Here is a 19,620-nt window from a genome sequence, read left to right on the forward strand (position 1 = left end):
ACTCCTCCTAGAGAATTCATCCAATCTCCTCCAAACTCGGTCAGCATGAAGTCAAGACATTGAGGATGCTAAATTGCGGACGGATTTTTGATATCTCGAACGGTTTGGCCGTGGCGAGGAAACGAATTTATGGCGAAAAAATGAAACAGGAAGTGTGTTATAACTTCTGCATACATTAACTGATCTTGATGAAACTTCAGCAGTGTGTTCGTTGTAAGAGGCCGATCGCACAGATGTGACTATTGTGAGTCAAAGTTATAGCGCCACCAACAGGCAGCAGGAAGTACATCACTATTAAAATGCTTTGAAATCACCGTCTTATTTTTACCAGATTTGCTTCAAACTTTATGTGTACAATGTAGACACACGGCAGATGTAATCCTGTGAAAGGATTATTGATATCTTAGATACTGTTGCCGTGGCAACGCATCAAACTTTAATATTATTTTTTTATGCTTTTGAGACTCTTAACATACTTGAAATTGCATGAAACTCGACAGACACATCACATTTATTAGCCCGTAGACATGTGCAAAGTTTCAGAAACGGGCGTGGTGAGGGGCTCAGTAGCGCCACCTATAGTCATAAGTGGGGGGGTTAGTTTTATCAACAGCAACAAAACTTGGTATGTGTATTGTTCTCATCAAGACGGACAACTTTCTAATTTACATGATCTATCTCCGACCAACAGGAAGAGAGATATTTTGGTTTGAATGTGGATTTTCTGAAGAATTTTCTCTCCCTCTCTCTGTGTCTCTGTGTGTGTGAGGGGAGGGGGGATTTGACTATTGCTTTTATATTGTTAATCAAGGTTTCAGGGGCTTTTGGGGTCCTTAACATGCTCAAAAACTCTTGAAACTTTGCACACAAGTCAGAACCCCCTGCCATCAGGGACGGGCTGAAGCTGGTACCCGGGCGTGGCAGGGGGGCTCAACAGTGCCCCCTTGAAAGGGGTCCCAAAACTTGGTCCATAGATCAAACACGCTTGCATGAATTAATATGAAACTCGGTACACATATAGATCTCATCGGGCCGAACAACTTTCCCCCGGTCAAGTTTTACGCCAGCCCAACAGGAAGTCGGCTATTATGGGTTGTTTGGAAAACGCTTGCTGTGGAATGCGAAGTACTCCTCCTAGAGAATTCATCCAATCCCCACCAAACTCGGTGTGCATGAAGTCAAGACATTGAGGATTCTAAATTGCGGACGGATTTTTGATATCTCGAACGGTTTGGCCGTGGCGAGGAAACGAAATGATGGCGAGAAAAGAGAAACACGAAGTGGTATAACTTCTGCATACATTAACTGATCTTCATGAAACTTCAGCAGTGTGTTCGTGGTAAGAGGCCGATCAGATGGATGTAACTATTGTGAGCCAAAGTTATAGCGCCACCAACTGGCAGCAGGAAGTGTGTCACTTTCAACATGCTTTTGACAAAAGTGGGGGGGTTAGTTTTACCAACAGTTCCAAAAATCAGTATATATATTGGTCTCATCAAGCCGGACAACTTTCTAATTTACAGTTATTAGCTCCAGCCATCAGGAAGTCAGATATTTTGGTCTGAATGTGGATTTTTTGGATATTTCAGACTCTGAGTTTTTAGTTACTCCTCCTTATACATAGGGCTATACTGCCCTCTTGTGTTCAAAATCAGGTAGGCCTATTGTATCTATATAAAAATATACTAGGTAATATGTGACTTTGAGAATATTTTACCACCGCTTAATCGACGTGTGACACCACTGGGGGCTTTTGAATCGCCAACTTAAAAACGAAAGTAAAATATGTTCGTCCGCACTGACATTGATAGTGGTTGAGCAAGCATTTCAAATGAATTCCTATGGAAGTAGGAATTAACTGAAAAACATTCCTCGCTCGTTCCTCGCCGTGGATTTTATGAATGCCCGTGCAGCCGTGAGCATTTTAGTTTAATTTTAAAATTAGTGCCTTTCGGGGGGTGGATTGCTTGAAATTATTTTACAAAAGCACAATGTTGTGTTTTATTGCGACTGTACACAAATATAAGTTAACACTTTGCAGTTTGAATGTCGTCCTGTATAATGACGGAGTATGTTTTTATGTGTCCACTGTTCGAACGCGCCCACGCCACACACACACACACACGGTTTACTATCTTTGTGGGGACTCTCCATAGCCTTAATTTTTTTTATACTGTTTAAACTGTATATGCTATCTCCTCACACTAACCCTACCCCCTAAACCTACCTATCACAGAAAACTTTCTGCATTTTTACATTTCCAAAAAAACTCATTCTGTATGATTTATAAGCTTGTTTACCCATGGGGACCTCTATTTAGGTCCCCACTGTGACACGAGTCCCCATGAGTCTGTATGCATTCAGGTTGAAGTCCCCACCGGGATAGAAAAACATGAACACACACACACACACACACACACACACACACACACATTCCAGCATTGTAATCTTGACATCGCAGCCTGTTCATTATGGCCTTCATAAAATATAATAATAAAATAGTCAACCTAACATATAACAATTACACTGTTCTAAATAGTCAGTAGTACAATTCATACATTCACAGTAAGCACCGCTCCACTGTGGTGTTTCCAAGCACATTTTTGCGCTTGTGAAGAGGATGATTTTTTCCGTCGATATTGGAACACGAGTGAAGAACAAAGCCTATAATAAAGAATAGTTTAGCATCCAAATACATCGCAAATGTTGAAACATTTTGATTCTAATGAGAGGGTTACGTGAGCCCAACACTGCTTTCTTTCATTTTTATTTTTACATTAAATTTAAAGGATTTGTTGTGGAATATTTTGAGTGCATTATAAAATCAGAATAAGGTAAGACAAGTAATATTTTCTGTCTTATATAGATATATATAGATATAGATATGGATATAGATAGATAGATAGATAGATAGATAGATAGATAGATAGATAGATATTTATATATATATATAGATATAGATATGGATATAGATAGATAGATAGATAGATAGATAGATATTTATATATAAATATAGCTGCGAGCAGCGATGGAGGGGGGATGCGGTGCCACCGGCTTGGGCCCGTAATCGCTCAGATGGATGTAACTATTGTGTGTCAAAGTTATAGCGCCACCAACTGGCAGCAGGAAATGTGTCACTTTCAAAATGCTTTTGACAAAAGTTGGGGGGGTTGTTTTACCTACAGTAGCACAACTCAGTACGTATGTTGATCTCATCGACCCGGACAACTTTCATTAGTCATTAGCTCCGACCATCAGGAAGTCAGATATTTTGGTTTGAATGTGGATTTTTTGCAAAATCAGCCTCCAAAAGGCACTAAAAGCCTCAAATCTTCTAAAAATGTAATTTTATACCATTTATTTCTATATAAAAGTATACAAATATCACAACTAAACCCATTTTATTCTGTTTTTAAAAAGAATTTTATTCTAATTTTATTCTAAATTTTAAAACAGTAAAGTAAAAAAAAAATTCAAGTCATACATAGGGCTATACTGCCCTCTTGTGTCCAAAAGGACATCAAAATAATATATAAAACTTTTTACCAGCTAGGCCAATAATGTATTTAAATATACATTTATTAGGTATGTGTCTGAGGATATTTTCCCACCGGTTAATCGACGTGTGTGACACGAGCGGGTGCTTTTGTATCGCTAATATAAAAGTGAAAGAAAAATACGGACGTCCGCACGGACATTTATAATGGTGCACACACAAATCACACACACGTTGGAAAGAATTATGCTTTTAAACAACACTAAACCGCCATTAGATGTCGCCAAGTGACCGTCTTAATGAGCGAGTCATTGATTCATTCGTTCAAATGATTCGTAATCCATAACATACAGATCCATAAACATGGATCCATAAACATCCAATCCATAAACATAAACAGATGTTTATGGATTGATCATTCAATCTTTGAGTCAACCAATTCGTTCAAAATGCTGAATCATTCAGTTATGAGAAAACACGTTCCTGTGAGATGCGTTCTTCTGTGATCTTTGTTTAACTATTTCCGCTGCTGAAACAGAACAAAAACAGTCAATATTGCATCTAAAATGTAAATGACTTCATTTTAACTGTTAATAACCTGTTGTATGAAATCAATGTCACAGTTTCAATAGTGATTGTATTCAGGAAAAGTTAGGTACGGAGAGCGAGCGATTTCAACGAAATCAGAACTAAACCCATTTTATTCTTTTATTATTATTATTATTCAATTTAAGAATTATGTTTGAGTTTAAAAAAAGCCAGAATGTTTTAGTCCAAAAAATAAATAAATCATGCCATGGATTGCTTGAAATTAATTTTTTTTATTATATTTATTTTTTCGTTTTGGCTTTGTTTATAGTTTATTTTTTATTTTTTATTCTTGTTCCGTTCTGAATATCATTACATTTAAAGGATTTGTTGTGGAATATTTTGAGTGTATCATAAAATCAGAATAATTCTCTCGATTTAGTGATCCCCTACTTATTATTTTATTTTATTTTTTTCTTTGTTCTAATTAGGTCAGGCAAGTAAAATTATCTGTGTCTTGTCCCTTAAATTTATATATATATATATATATATATATATATATATATATATATATATATATATATATATATATATATATATATATATATATATATATATATATATATATATGTATGTGTGTGTGTGTATATATATATATATATATATATATATATATATATATATGTGTGTGTGTGTGTTAGGGATGGCTCGATACCACAATTTTGGTTTCGGTACGGTACCAGAACCTAATACCTCGGTATCGATACTAAATCGATACCACAGGTGACAAATAACCAGCCTCAAAATTTAAGTGAATTGAAACAGTTTTATTAAAAAAACACTGCTTGAAACTCTGCTGCACCGAATGTGCAAACAAAAAGTTATCAAAATGTAAAAAAAAAAAAATTTATAAATAAAAAACAGTCAGGGAACTTACAGTAGGTTAAATTTTGATTTAAAAAAAAAAAGAAAAAAAAGAAAAGGACACCTGAAATGATACAATTAAAATAGGTTAATATCTATTATCTATAATAATTGATTAATATAGAATAATAATAGAATAATGAAATGAAATGTAAACCATTAGCTGTCATGCATCAACAGAATTATCAACATTTATAGCATTTATTCATCTTGGTTTGATTACTGTTTGGTTTGGGTTCATATTAGTTTAATGCATAAAGTAATGTTAACATGCTAAACATGTATTAGTATATTTAAATAATAATTACGGATTGATCTATTCTAGATTAATAAATGCTATAATACTGTCAGGTCAGGTTACCTAATGAATGTTGACAAATGTAGCTTAAATGTAAAGTGTTACTCTAACATTCATATTAGTAATATCCATATTACTACTATTACTCTCTCTCAGCTGATTCCTCAGTCGGTCGCCACAGCAGCAGTGATAGATATGCCTTTCATTTTACTATCACCAATACTAAAATTAATATCACTTATCTCTTTATTCATTCAAATTCAATTAATATATGATTGTTTGAAAGGGCAAAAAAATTATGAGAACTAAACTTCATTGGTTCTAGCGTGTCATGAAAGCACATTTGAGCTTTCGTGTTTACCGTGTCATATTTAATTGATAAGCTCTATGTGCGCTGTGAATAAAAGTCTAAATTAAATCAGTTGAATGATGGACTCACGTGTCGATCTCTGAACTCTTTGAACAAGTCAGGATGATCAAGTGACAAGTGGTCAACGTTAGCCAGATTTGATGTGTTGCCTCCCGTGGCAAATTTAAAGCAGCGTTTGTACAGTGGTGCATTGAGGTCTGTTGCTTCACCTTTCTCATTACTTTTGTAGGCAAAGTAATGCCATATTTCACTCCTATTGCTCTCTTTATTTATTAATTTCGGGCGTGTAGAATGAGCTTCATCTGTTTGATCCATCGTGTTCCTCCGTTGTCACCGTTTGCCGGTTTTGCGTGACCCGCGTCAGTTTGGGTAGCGCACTGCCGCCGAGCGGTGAACTTCGAAACAGCAGCGCATCAAATACCGAAGTGAGCAAAATTATGATATTGTACCGTTTGAAATATAATATATACCGGTATTTTTGCAGTACCGGTATACCGCGCATCCCTAGTGTGTGTATATATATATATATATATAAATATAAATATAGCTGCGAGCAGCGATGGAGGGCCAAAGCCGCCGGCACCGCCACCCTGGCACCAGGATTGCGGTGCCACCGGCTTGGGCCCGTAATCGCTGCTCGCAGCTATATTTATTATTCTTCTCCGCATTTAATCGCATTTTTGAGGGCCTAAACATGCTCGAAAACTCACGAAACTTTGCACACGCGTCAGAACTGGCGAAAATTTACATCTGATATAGGTTTCAGAATTGGGTGGGGCAAAATGGCTCGATAGCTCCACCTATAAAAGTTCAACGGAGTGCGCCTCCCGCTATGTTCCACGTACGTGTACGAAATTCGGTACATACATGTAATGACCTAATACCTACAAAAAAGTCTCTTGGAGCGTAGCTCTAAACACAACAGGAAGTCAGCCATTTTCAACTTCCTCTCAGATTTTTGTGCAGTTTTTGCCATTTTCAGGCCTCGTACTTTAACAAACTCCTCCTACAGTTTTAATCTGATCATCTTCGAATTTGGTGAGTGTAATCTTAAGGCCTTTGCGACGTTAAATTGCGAAGATCTTGAGTTTTCGTCGAAGGGCGTGTCCTTGGCGGCCTGACAAATTTTGATGTTTCACCATGAAACAGGAAGTTGCTGTAACTCAGACATGGAATGTCCAATCTGCCCCAAACTTAACACTTTTGATAAGCGTTCTGTCCTAAACTCATGCCCATGCTCATATTCAGTTACAGTCATAGCGCCACCTGCTGGTAACAGGAAGTGACATGTTTAACACTCTTGTGGACTCCTGATAACATAAAAAAGTGCCTGCAAGTGCTAAACATGCTAACAACATACTAGAAACATGCTAAAACATGCTAGCAAACACTTAGCTAAGTGCTAAAGCATGCTATTACTGCAATTAAATAGGAATTTGCTGTAACTCAGGCACGGAATGTCCAATCTGCCCCAAACTTCACACCTTTGATAAGAGTCATGGCCTGAACACATCTACATGAGAATATTCAGTTTTAGTAATAGCGCCACCTACTGGTAACAGGAAGTGTCATGTTTAACACGTTGATGTAGTTCTAGCAACATGTTAAAAATGCCATTGACTTCTAAAAATGTTAGAAACATGTTAAAACATGCTAGCAATATGTAGCTAAGTGCTAAAGCATGCTAATTCAATGAAACAGGATGTTGTTGTTACTCAAGAGGGCAATGTCCAATCTGCGCCAAACTTCACACTTTTGATAAGCGTTCTGTCCTGAACACATGACCATGCTCATATTCAGTTACAGTCATAGCGCCACCTGCTGGCACCAGGAAGTGACATGTTAAACACTGTTGTGGACTCCTGATAACATATAAAAAAGTGCCAGCAAGTGCTAAACATGCTAACAACATACTAGCAAACACTTAGCTAAGTGCTAAAGCATGCTATTGCTGCAAATAAATATGATTTTGCTGTAACACAGCCATGGAATGTCCAATCTGCCCCAAACTTAATATGTAACATGCAAGAAACATGCTAGCAACACATAGCTAAGTTCTAAAGCATGCTAGAAATGCTAAAGGAAGTTGTTGTAACTTAAGCATACAATGTCCAATCTACCCCAAACTTCACACGTTTGATAAGAGTTATCTCCTGAACACAAGTCCATGCTCATATTCAGATATAGTCATAGCGCCGCCTGCTGGCAACAGGAAGTGACGTTTAACACTGTTCTGGACTGCTAATAACATATGAAAAAGTGCCACCAACTGCTAAACATGTTAGCAACATACTAGAAACATGCTATCAAATACTTAGCTAAGTGTTAAAGCATGCTAGTACTGCAATTAAATATGAATTTGCTGTAACACAGGCATGGAATGTCCAATCTGCCCCAAACTTAATATGTAACATGCAAGAAACATGCTAGCAACACATAGCTAAGTTCTAAAGAATGCTAGAAATGCTAAAGGAAGTTGTTGTAACTTAAGCATACAATGTCCAATCTACCCCAAACTTCACACGTTTGATGAGAATTATCTCCTGAACACAAGTCCATGCTCATATACAGATATAGTCATAGTGCCGCCTGCTGGCAACAGGAAGTGACGTTTAACACTGTTCTGGACTCCTAATAACATATAAAAAAGTGCCACCAACTGCTAAACATGTTAGCAACATACTAGAAACATGCAATCAAATACTTAGCTAAGTGTTAAAGCATGCCATTACAGCAATTAAATATGAATTTGCTGTAACTCAGGCATGTAATGTCCAATCTACCCCAAAATTAATATGTAATATGCTAGAAACATCATAAAACATGCTAGAAATACTAAAAGAAGTTGTTGTAACTCAAGCATACAATGTCCAATCTGCCCCAAACTTCACATGTTTGATAAAAGTCCTGCACTGAACACATCTACATAGCGATATTCAGATATAGACATAGCCCCACCTACTGGCAACAGAAACTGACATGGTTAACACAGTAATGCAGTACTAACCACATAACTATTGTGTACTAAGCATGCTAGAAACATACTAAACATGCTAGCAACTACTAGATATACCTCCTTAAAAGCACATTGTCCAACCATGCTCTGTTTTCTTTAAGCCACCGGGTGGTGGCGGCACGGGTGCGAGGGCCCTTTCATCGCTGCTTGATGAGTTAAGTCAAGTCTAGGTTTATGTTATTTCAAGTCAAGTCAAGCCAAGTGACGCTTTGTCAAGTTTTTTGTTTATTTGTATCTGTTCACAGTTTCAATATACTGCACATGTGTTCAGTTCAACTCGCTTAGTGGAATGTTACAATTGCATGATTTCAGACCATCTGAAATATAAAGCAAGTTGTAGGACTACTTTTTGACACGGTTTATTTTTATACATATTTTTGTCCTGTTTGGAGCATTATAGAATGGTCACTATGAAACATTACTGAATGGAAAAGAGCAACCTAAAACATTTCCTTTTGAGTTCAGCAGAAAAAAAAAGTTTGAAACAACCAAAATCGCAATTTAATTTTTTTGGATTAACCATTCCTTTACCATTTGAATTCCATTATATTTAATATTCATATAATGTATAATATATATCCAATATTCCATTTGAATATTTAAAATGTTATCAATGTCAGTATATGAGAGTAGGATTGCAAAAAGAAATCCATAAAAGTGATAATAAAAATAAACAAGATTATAAATAAGTAATGAATAAATAAATGTATTCATTTATTCAGAAAATAAAAAGTAAACTAATAAATATGATTAATAAAAAGTAAACTAATAAATAAGATTAGTCAGGCATGTGTGCTGTGAAAGAAAAGCCTTTTTATGAATACAAATAGAGGTCACAGAGTGAGCTACTGTGTGAAAAGTGTAAGTTTTCCAAAACATCAGTCCTTTATATTAAGAACTTCAAACAAACTTGTAAGCATAAAGTTGTAATGTGATATGTCCTGTCAGATGCTTTGAGACGTGCTGTTCAGTATGAGAGACTGAGAGAAAATTCAATTTTTTTACACTTCTGTATTGTACTTTATATATAGATTTTTAAAGAATTTATCCAATTAATTGTAGAAATAATAATAAATTAATAAATTTTAAAAAATGCAGCCGTACACAACAGAATGAAAATCCAACAGATACACGGTTAACCTACTTTCTAACTATGTTGGAGATCTCTTCAAACAGCACCTTCTCATCACTGGCATAGGTCACCTGCAGTCCTGTCACACCAGATCTAAAAAGAAAGGGTGCTGTGCTCCTGGAGGCTACAGTAAGAATACAACAAACAATAAGTTAGCAACAAAGAGATATTGTGTTAGGGTGTACCGTCGGTGAAGGTGTAAAATCAATGACGATGGAGAAGAATTCTCAATCCAGGGTGTTTATTTTGGTGCAAAAGTGATTCCCAAGCAAAAATATATACAGTGACAAAAACTAAGGCAAAATATATGTATGTATTTATATATATATATATATATATATATATATATAAATAAATCCATAAGAGGTTCACATGTGCATTCTGGCTATGCCAATATCCAGGCCCAAAAATACAAGGAGTAATCCCACACTCCAAAACACTCTCCTAAAAATGGCTACCAGGAGCCCTTTTATAGAGTTAGGCTCCTCCCACTTCTGGGACATACCATGTATAAATAAATGATCATTTTAAAGCAAGATAAAACTACAAAAATATTTTAAACAAATGGTATTAACATGCAACCTATGCATCACACTATTAATTACAAAATGATGTCTAAACATTCCAAAGAAAAATGTCTGAGAAATTATAGTTTCCCTGATTTCCCCCTGTGATGTCACTGAAAGTGCCCCTCCTACTGGGCAAATAGAAGCTTTAAAAATGGCAGCCATCGCTGCACATGGGTTTGTCAGTAGAGAGGTGACCCACACTGAGAGTATAACAGTATTTTTATGTGTATATGTTAGTTTGTTACAGGGGAAATAAACTGTTAACATTTGTAAAAGAGTTTGGTGTGGTTTCTTTGAATGTTAAATCATATAACATAACAAAACAAAACATTAAGCATTGAGACAAAACAAACAACCAACAAAAGAAAACGACTGCAGCTCGTTCCACACGTCATTACACCATTTCCACATCATTGCACATGCGCAGTCCTTTCCAGTTTCGGTTTTCAATCTGATAAAATATTTACATGTTCTCTTGGTCGGATTAGAAAAGAAATAAACCACCCCTTTCTGATCAAAATTTCATTTGGATCAAGCTCAATCGGATCGATTAAAGTGTTTACAAGAAGGCTTTTCAGTCCGATTGAGTTGTCAATCCGATTACTAATGGATTATTTGTTTGCATGTAAATATAGCCATGGGTGAAGTAGAAAAATGTATAGTTTTGACACCTTGGTTTCAACAAATGCAAAATGTCTGAAATCTACAGTATTTCAGTATACAGACTTAAAGTATAATGACCTATATGTCAAAAGATCACAGAAAGGTTGATTCCTCATGACCCCTGAAACTAACAAGTAGGGTTCACTTATCGCCTAGATCACAGGTGTCAAACTCAGTTCCTGGAGGGCCACAGCCCTACACAGTTTTGTTCCAACCCTGCTTCAACACACACACACCTGCAGTTTTCAAATAAGCCTGAAGGACTTGATTAGCTGATCAGGTGTGTTTAATTAGGGTTGAAGCTAAACTCTGCAGGGCTGTGGCCCTCCAGGAACTGAGTTTGACACCCCTGGCCTAGATGGTTGCCACATGCCACATCAACATGGAGATGTCTAGTTTGTTGCTTTTCCATGTCACGACTAGTACACATCAGTAATAGTAAGTAAATCAACACTGATCTCACCTTCAGATGAACCACAAGAATCTTTATCAATGACAATAGCCCCCGTCATCTGGGTAGTCTCAGATTTGGAGAGAGGGACATCAGAACTGAGGCAGTAGAATAAAGCACAAATTGGGTCAAATTCAGGGTCAGGCTCAAGGTCACGGCGAGTCCTTGCATGAAGCTCCATGCTTATCAGTGTGAGGTGCTGTACCTGCAGTAGGGGGATTCAAACTTGAAATGAGAATAGTGAAATGAAAATGGACTTTAATTTCTAAACATGTGGGATGAAATCAAGACAACAAAGCTTTCTCCACTTTACATTTTTATGCAAGTTTGATCAATCACTCAGTTTAATGAAAGCTATTCTTACTACAAGACAAATATCCATTCCTACCTCATGCAATGCTTTGGCCTCCTCCAAGTTCTGCATACTGACTTTAAAGCCATATGAATTACAGATTGACGGTCCCTCAATCTGGGAGTTCTCTCTCTTTGGAACATTCACATTGGTAAGCTGATTCTGAATGGGATAAAATGATTGTGCTATAAAAACTGCAATTACAGTTTTTCTCGATTGCTTAAACACATTTCTTGAAACTATGCCTCGTATTCTCAAAACTATAAACACAAATCCATAACGTCTCACCCAATTCCCCAAACATCCTATTTTCAGGTCAAAATGAAGCTCTACACTCAAAACCATTCACTCTTGCTGAAAAACCAAACTTTGCCCTCAGACAGGACACACAAGCCCTCAAAATCACACACACTACAACATAGTCTAAGACACTGGTGCAATAAATTCAAAACAACATTTCCAAAACTGGTAAGTTATGTTGCTTGTGGTTCCCCCATCACAAACCTTTTCACATGATGAACACAAAAGACACAACCAGTGGATACATTGGCACATTTTTATTCATACACAGAAAACACACACACACAAAAACTTTTTTTTCCTGTTTTACTCTTCTTTTTTTTTTTTTACTCTTTTTTTTTTTTTTTACTCTCTCCACTAATTTTTTTTTTATATTTACTTACAGTAAGATGTGTGTGACCAACATATGACAGTAAAAGAGCACACACAAACCATATTCTAATATGGAATTCGAATTGTATTGGAATGGTAAAGAGTGTTGGACGTAACAGGAGGGCCTCCACTCAAGGATACAATATGATGGACACGTCTAAGAATGTTCCACATATGGTTGAAATACCATCATTTGCCTAAAAAGATAACATTCTGGGAGTCAAGACTATAAAGGAGAAAGGATGCTCTCCCTTCACTGTCACACTCTGCAGCCACACTGTCTGACTGTATGACTGCTGGCCTTTTCTTGCAAGAAAATAAACCTTATCAAAGACTATTGGAAATGTTTGTCTCTTATTCAGTGATAGAATTTTGTTTGCCACCACACCTCCCTGAAGGTTCTCGAGGCGACGGTAAAGCGACTCAAATTTGGCCTTACTCGTAGCCGAGCCTCCCTCATAGTCATACCATTGACAAAGACATGGGCAACTAGAGTGGCTTGAATTTCATCTGAGACTGCTTGTCTTCTTGTCCTTGCCCTTCCTCCTCCTCATTCTTATCCCTCTTCCTTCATGTCTTTCTGGATCCATTGTTCCAAAACGCAATAAACTGATTTGGGCCCTTTTATATATCTATTAAAGGTTCTGATTGATGTGTGTTAAATTTTGACTCTTAGTGTTTCCACTTGGGTAATTGTGTGCTAACTGAGCTGAAGCTGTACTGACTTGAGTGAACAATTTTGAATGCTAGTGCTTTCTAAATGACAACATGGTCTAAGCAATGAGAAATGAAGGGATTTGTGTGTAGAGTTTTGCAGTGATAGTTCAACAAATCTGACTCGTGTCAAAACAGGGAATAGTGTTTATAGTTTAGTGAAATGGGTGTGCTTTTTGATAAATGGCGTTATGTTTTTGAAATTTTAGTTCAAAAGCCTGGTTATAGTGTTTAAGCAATCGAGAAAAACTGTAATATAATACAATATACTATTATTACTATATAATACACATAACATTGTATCTACATGAGATTCATAAACTCACAAACTTTGATCTGACCTTAATTTGTGTGGAAAGCAATACTCTCCGTAAAGCATCTTTTTTTTTGTTACTCTTCCGATGTAGCCACTGTGATCTGGGCTCCATGTCTGCAAAAGAACAGATACAAAAGAGTTTTGCAATGAGTGGCTAAAAGGCAAAGCTTAGAAATTGGCTGTCTTGGAACAAAAAATAAAATTAATAAAGAAATCATGACTGGGGGGAATTCCGGTATGCCTCGTGGTGAATAGACGTGGTTGGAAGTCGCTCCGTGAACACTCATTCGTTTTCTTTTCAGCAGTGTTATTTATTTTGTAATTTTTTTTACCAAATAATCGATTCTATGATACATTAATAAAGAAGAATGCCAAAACCAGGAAAATCGGGGTGAAACATTGTAGAAATGCTGACTGACAAGGGGAGCGACCAGGCAGCTAAGGCTAATGCTACCGCTTCAGTACAGGCGGAAGAGATCACGCCAGCTTCCTTGAAGGACTTAATTTCATCCACTATCCGCTCAGAAATCTCTTCACTACGGTCTGAATTTTTGTCTGAAATTCGGTTTGCCGTTTCCACATTACAAACAACCCTGTCATCGCAAGCTCAAAAGCTGTGCAGCACGCTGCAAACAGAAAACACCAGCCTCAAACGACTTGGAGAACCGTTCGCGGAGGCAAAATCTAAGGATTATTGGAATACCAGAGGGCTCGGAGGGCCAAAGTCCGATTGCTTTTAAGGCCTCATTCTTTACTGAACTGTTTGGAGACGGCGCCTTTAAGCGACCTCTGGAAATTGATCGAGCTCATCGTGTCGGCCAAAAATCTCAACAAAGCTCTTTTCCTAGACATATGCTGGTCCGACTCCACCATTACCAAACCAAAGAACTCATACTGAAGCTGAGTCGCGAGCTGGGCTCTTTGGAGTTTAATGGTGCGGTTGTTCGTATCTTCCCGGACATGTCTGCTGAGGTGGCGAGACGCCGTGCTGAATTCAAAGACGTGAAAACAGCACTCCGCAATGCTGGCATCACCTACTGAATGTTGCATCCCGCCAGACTCAGTGTCGATTTCCAAGGACAGCGCCAGATATTCCAGACTCCGCAGGCAGCAATGGACTTTGTTAGTACGGTCGTTAAGACTGCAACCAGCAAGGTTTGAGTGACGGACATGTTTTAAATCTAAAAAGAGTTTGCCACCCTGCTTAAATTGAGTAAGCGTTTGTGTTATGAAAAGGGAGGTAGCCCACACACAGTCCTGAGTCGCTAAAATCTTGCCCCGTTCTATAAGGTGAATACTGAGTTGGATGCCGTTCTACTGTTCTACCATTCTACTGGGTTGGATGCCATGCTTCATATACTGCTGAGAGAATAAACTCTATACGTTACGTTCCTTTCAGTTAGGTTTGTTTATGTTTCGTATGTTAGATCCTATGTCAGTTCTGGACACACGGGGGGAATAGGGGTTGTTTATTAGGGCCCAAGCCCTGAAAGGGCGAAGGCCCTATTGTTTTCGGTAGGATTATTTATTATTAGGGCCCAAGCCCTGAAAGGGCGAAGGCCCTATTGTTTTCGTTAGGATTATTATTATTAGGGCCCAAGCCCTGAAAGGGCGAAGGCCCTATTGTTTTCGTTAGGATTATTTTTATTATTATTATTAGGGCCCCAGCCCTGAAAGGGCGAAGGCCCTATTGTTTTCGTTAGGATTATTAGGGCCCAAGCCCTGAAAGGGCGAAGGCCCTATTGTTTTCGGTAGGATTATTATTAGGGCCCAAGCCCTGAAAGGGCGAAGGCCCTATTGTTTTCGGTAGGATTATTTATTATTATTATTAGGGCCCAAGCCCTGAAAGGGCGAAGGCCCTATTGTTTTCGGTAGGATTATTTTTAGGGCCCAAGCCCTGAAAGGGCGAAGGCCCTATTGTTTTCGTAAGGATTATTAGGGCCCAAGCCCTGAAAGGGCGAAGGCCCTATTGTTTTCGGTAGGATTATTATTATTAGGGCCCAAGCCCTGAAAGGGCGAAGGCCCTATTGTTTCCGGTAGGATTATTTATTAGGGCCCAAGCCCTGAAAGGGCGGAGGCCCTATTGTTTTCGTAAGGATTATTTTATTTTATTTATTTTTTTTATTCATTATTTTTATTTTTTTGCCTTTTTGGGGCCCTTAACATGCTCAAAAACTCTTGAAATTTTGCACACACGTCAGAACCTGCGGCCATCAGGGCCGGGCTGAAGCTGGTACCGGGACGTGGCAGGGGGGCTCGACAGCGCCCCCTGGAATGGGGTCCGAAAACTTGGTCCATAAATCAAACATGCTTGCATGTAATAATATGAAACTCAGTACACATATAGATCTCATCGGGCCGAACAACTTTCGTGCTCTAAGTTTTACAAAAGCCCAACAGGAAGTCGGTTATTATACGTTGTTTGGAAAACGCATACAATGGAATGTGAAATACTCCTCCTAGGGATTTCATCCGATCGCCACCAAACTCGGTGAGAATAAAGTCAAGACATTGAGGATGAATTCTTGCGAACAGATTTTTTATATCTCGAACGGTTTGGCCGTGGCGAGGAAACGAATTTATGGCGAATAATGGGACACAGGAAGTGTGTTATAACTTCTGCATACATTGACTGATCTTGATGAAACTTCAGCAGTGTATTCGTTGTAAGAGGCCGATCACATGGATGTGACTATTGTGAGTCAAAGTTATAGCGCCACCAACTGGCAGCAGGAAGTGTGTCACTTTCAAAATGCTTTGAAGTCACCCTCTTACTTTTACCCGATTTGCTTCAAACTTTATGTGTATAATGTAAACACACGGCAGATGTAGACCTGTGAAAGGATTATTGATATCTTAGATACTGTTGCCGTGGCAACGCATCAAATTTTAATATTCTTTTCGGATGCGTTTGAGACTCTTAGCATGCTTGAAATTGGATGAAACTCGACAGACACATAACACTTATTAGCCAGTAGACATGTGAAAAGTTTCAGAAACGGGCGTGGCAGGGGGGCTCAACAGCGCCCTCTTGAACAGGGTCTGAAAACTTGGTCCATATATCAAACACGCTTGCATGAATTAATTTGAAACTCGGTACACATATAGATTTCATCGGGCCGAACAACTTTCCCTCTGTCAAGTTTCACGCCAGCCCAACAGGAAGTCGGCTATTATGGGTTGTTTGGAAAACGCTTGCTGTGGAATGTGATGTACTCCTAGAGAATTCATTCAATCACCTCCAAACTCAGTCAGCATGAAGTCAAGACATTGAGAATGCTAAATTGCGGACGGATTTTTGATATCTCGAACGGTTTGGCCATGGCGAGGAAACAAATTTATGGCGAGAAAAGAGAGGAGACGAAGTGTTATAACTTCTGCATACATTAACTGATCTTGATGAAACTTTAGCAGTATGTTCGTGGTAAGAGGCAGATCAGATGGATGTAACTATTGTGAGTCAAAGTTATAGCGCCACCAACTGGCAGCAGGAAGTGTGTCACTTTCAACATGCGTTTGACAAAAGTGGGTGGGTTAGTTTTACCAACAGTTACAAAAATCAGTATATATATTTGTCTCACCGAGCCGGACAACTTTCTAATTTACAGTTATTAGCTCAGAGCAAAAGGAAGTCAGATATTTTGGTTTGAATGTGGATTTTTTTGGATATTTCAGACTATGAGTTTTTAGCTACTCTTCCTAACTGGTTTATTTTATTCACACCAAACTTTTTAAAAATGATAAAGATACATTAAAGATGCTAAATTGTGAACGGATATTAAACATCTCAAACGGTTTTGCTATAGTGAGGGACTAAAGTAAAGTAACACTTAAAGCCTCATCTTCTAAAAATGTAATTAAACACCATTTATTTCTATATAAAAGTATAAAAATATCACAACTAAACCCATTTTATTCTTTTTTTTTTTCAATTTAATAAATATTTATAAGTTTAAAAATAGTAATTGTACTATTTAGTCCCATAAAAGTCAAGTCATACATAGGGATATACTGCCCTCTTGTGTTCAAAATCAGGTAGGCCTATTGTATCTACATAAAAATATACTAGGTATGTGACGGTGAGAATATTTTACCACCGGTTAATCGACGTGTGACACCGCTGGGGGCTTTTGAATCGCTAACTTAAAAACGAAAGTAAAATATGTTCGTCGACACTGACATTGATAGTGGTTGAGCGAGCGTTTCAAATGAATTCCTATGGAAGTAGGAATTAACTGAAAAACGTTCAATCTGTTCTGCTCGTTCCTCGCCGTGGATGCGCACCTTTATGAATGCCTGTGCAGCCATGAGCATTTTAGTTTAATTTTAAAATTAGCGCCTTTCGGGGGTTGATTGCTTGAAATTATTTTACAAAAGCACAATGTTGTGTTTTATTGCGACTGTACACAAATATAAGTTAACACTTTGCAGTTTGAATGTCGTCCTGTATAATGACGGAGTATGTTTTTATGTGTCCACTGTTCAATCGCGCCCACGCCACACACACACACCCACCCACACACACACGGTTTACTATCTTTGTGGGGACTCTCCATAGATTTAATGATTTTTATACTGTACAAACTGTATATTTTATCTCCTTACACTAACCCTACCCCTAAACCTACCCATCACTGAAAACTTTCTGCATTTTTACATTTCCAAAAAAACTCATTCTGTATGAAGCTTGTTTACCCATGGGGACCTCTATTTAGGTCCCCACTGTGATACGAGTCCCCATTAGTCTGTGTGCATTCAGGTTAAAGTCCCCACCGGGACAGAAAAACATGAACACACACACACACACACACACACACACACACACACACACACACACACACACACACTCCAGCATTGCAATCTTGACATTGCAGCCTGTTCATTATAGACTTAATAAAATATAATAATAAAATGGTCAACCTAACATATAAAGATTACACTGCTCTAAATAGTCAGTAGTACAATTCGTACAATGACAGTAAGCACCGCTCCACTGTGAATTTTCCAAGCACATTTTTGCGCATGTGAAGAGGATCATTTTTCCCTTCGATATTGGAACGTGAGTGAAGTACAAAGTATATATATATATATTAAAAATAGGGGAAAAAAGAATATATATATTTTTTTTTTTTTTTTTTTTTTTTTAAGTGACAAGACAAAGAATATTACTTGTCTGAGATATATATATATATATATATATATATATATATATATATATATATATAAATATAGCTGCGAGCAGCGATGGAGGGCCCAAGCCGGTGACACCGCCACCCCGGTGCCTTTAGTGTAACTAAAGGCACCAGGTTGGCGGTGCCACTGGCTTGGGCCCGCAATCGCTGCTCGCAGCTATATTTATTATTATTATTATTTTGTCAACCTTTCGGGCACTTTTGGGGCCCTTAACATGCTCAAAAACTCTTGAAATTTTGCACACACGTCAGAAGCTGTGGCCATCAGGGCCGGACTGAAGCTGGTACCCGGGCGTGGCACAGGGGCTCGACAGCGCCCCCTGGAATGGTGTCTGAAAACTTGGTCCATAAATCAAACACGCTTGCATGTAATAATATGAAACTCAGTACACATATAGATCTCATCGGGCCGAACAACTTTTGTGCTCTAAGTTTTACACCAGCCCAACAGGAAGTCGGTTATTATACGTTGTTTGGAAAACGCATACAATGGAATGTGAAATACTCCTCCTAGGGAATTCATCCGATCGCCACCAAACTCGGTGTGAATGAAGGCAAGACATTGAGGATGCTAAATTGCGAACGGATTTTTGATATCTCGAACGGTTTGGCCGTGGCGAGGAAACGAATTTATGGCGAATAATGGGACACAAGAAGTGTGTTATAACTTCTGCATACATTAACTGATCTTGATGAAACTTCAGCAGTGTGTTCGTGGTAAAAGGCCGATCACATGGATGTAACTATTGTGAGTCAAAGTTATAGCGCCACCAACTGGCAGCAGAAAGTTTGTCAGTTTCAAAATGCTTTGAAATCACCCTCTTAGTTTTACCCGATTTGCTTCAAACTTTATGTGTATAATGTAGACACACGGCAGATGTAGACCTGTGAAAGGATTATTGATATCTTAGATACTGTTGCCGTGGC

The 19,620-nt window shown here is 38.1% G+C and overlaps 1 protein-coding gene across 1 annotated transcript in view; it reads right to left on the reverse strand.

Annotated features, from left to right (window-relative positions):
• The window catches only part of rev3l (REV3 like, DNA directed polymerase zeta catalytic subunit), a 351,481-nt gene that overhangs the window by 55,458 nt on the left and 276,403 nt on the right, over window positions 1–19,620 (reverse strand). Inside the window, exons 15-18 of the mRNA XM_079887722.1 lie at window positions 13,527–13,615; window positions 11,836–11,961; window positions 11,460–11,652; window positions 9,777–9,888 (exon numbers count right to left, since the gene is read on the reverse strand). Coding sequence (XP_079743848.1) covers window positions 9,777–9,888; window positions 11,460–11,652; window positions 11,836–11,961; window positions 13,527–13,615 — 520 coding nt within the window. The remainder of the gene's footprint in view (window positions 1–9,776; window positions 9,889–11,459; window positions 11,653–11,835; window positions 11,962–13,526; window positions 13,616–19,620) is intronic.

This window comes from Squalius cephalus (assembly GCF_949319135.1).
Source record: "Squalius cephalus genome assembly, chromosome: 12".
Taxonomy (NCBI): domain Eukaryota; kingdom Metazoa; phylum Chordata; class Actinopteri; order Cypriniformes; family Leuciscidae; genus Squalius; species Squalius cephalus.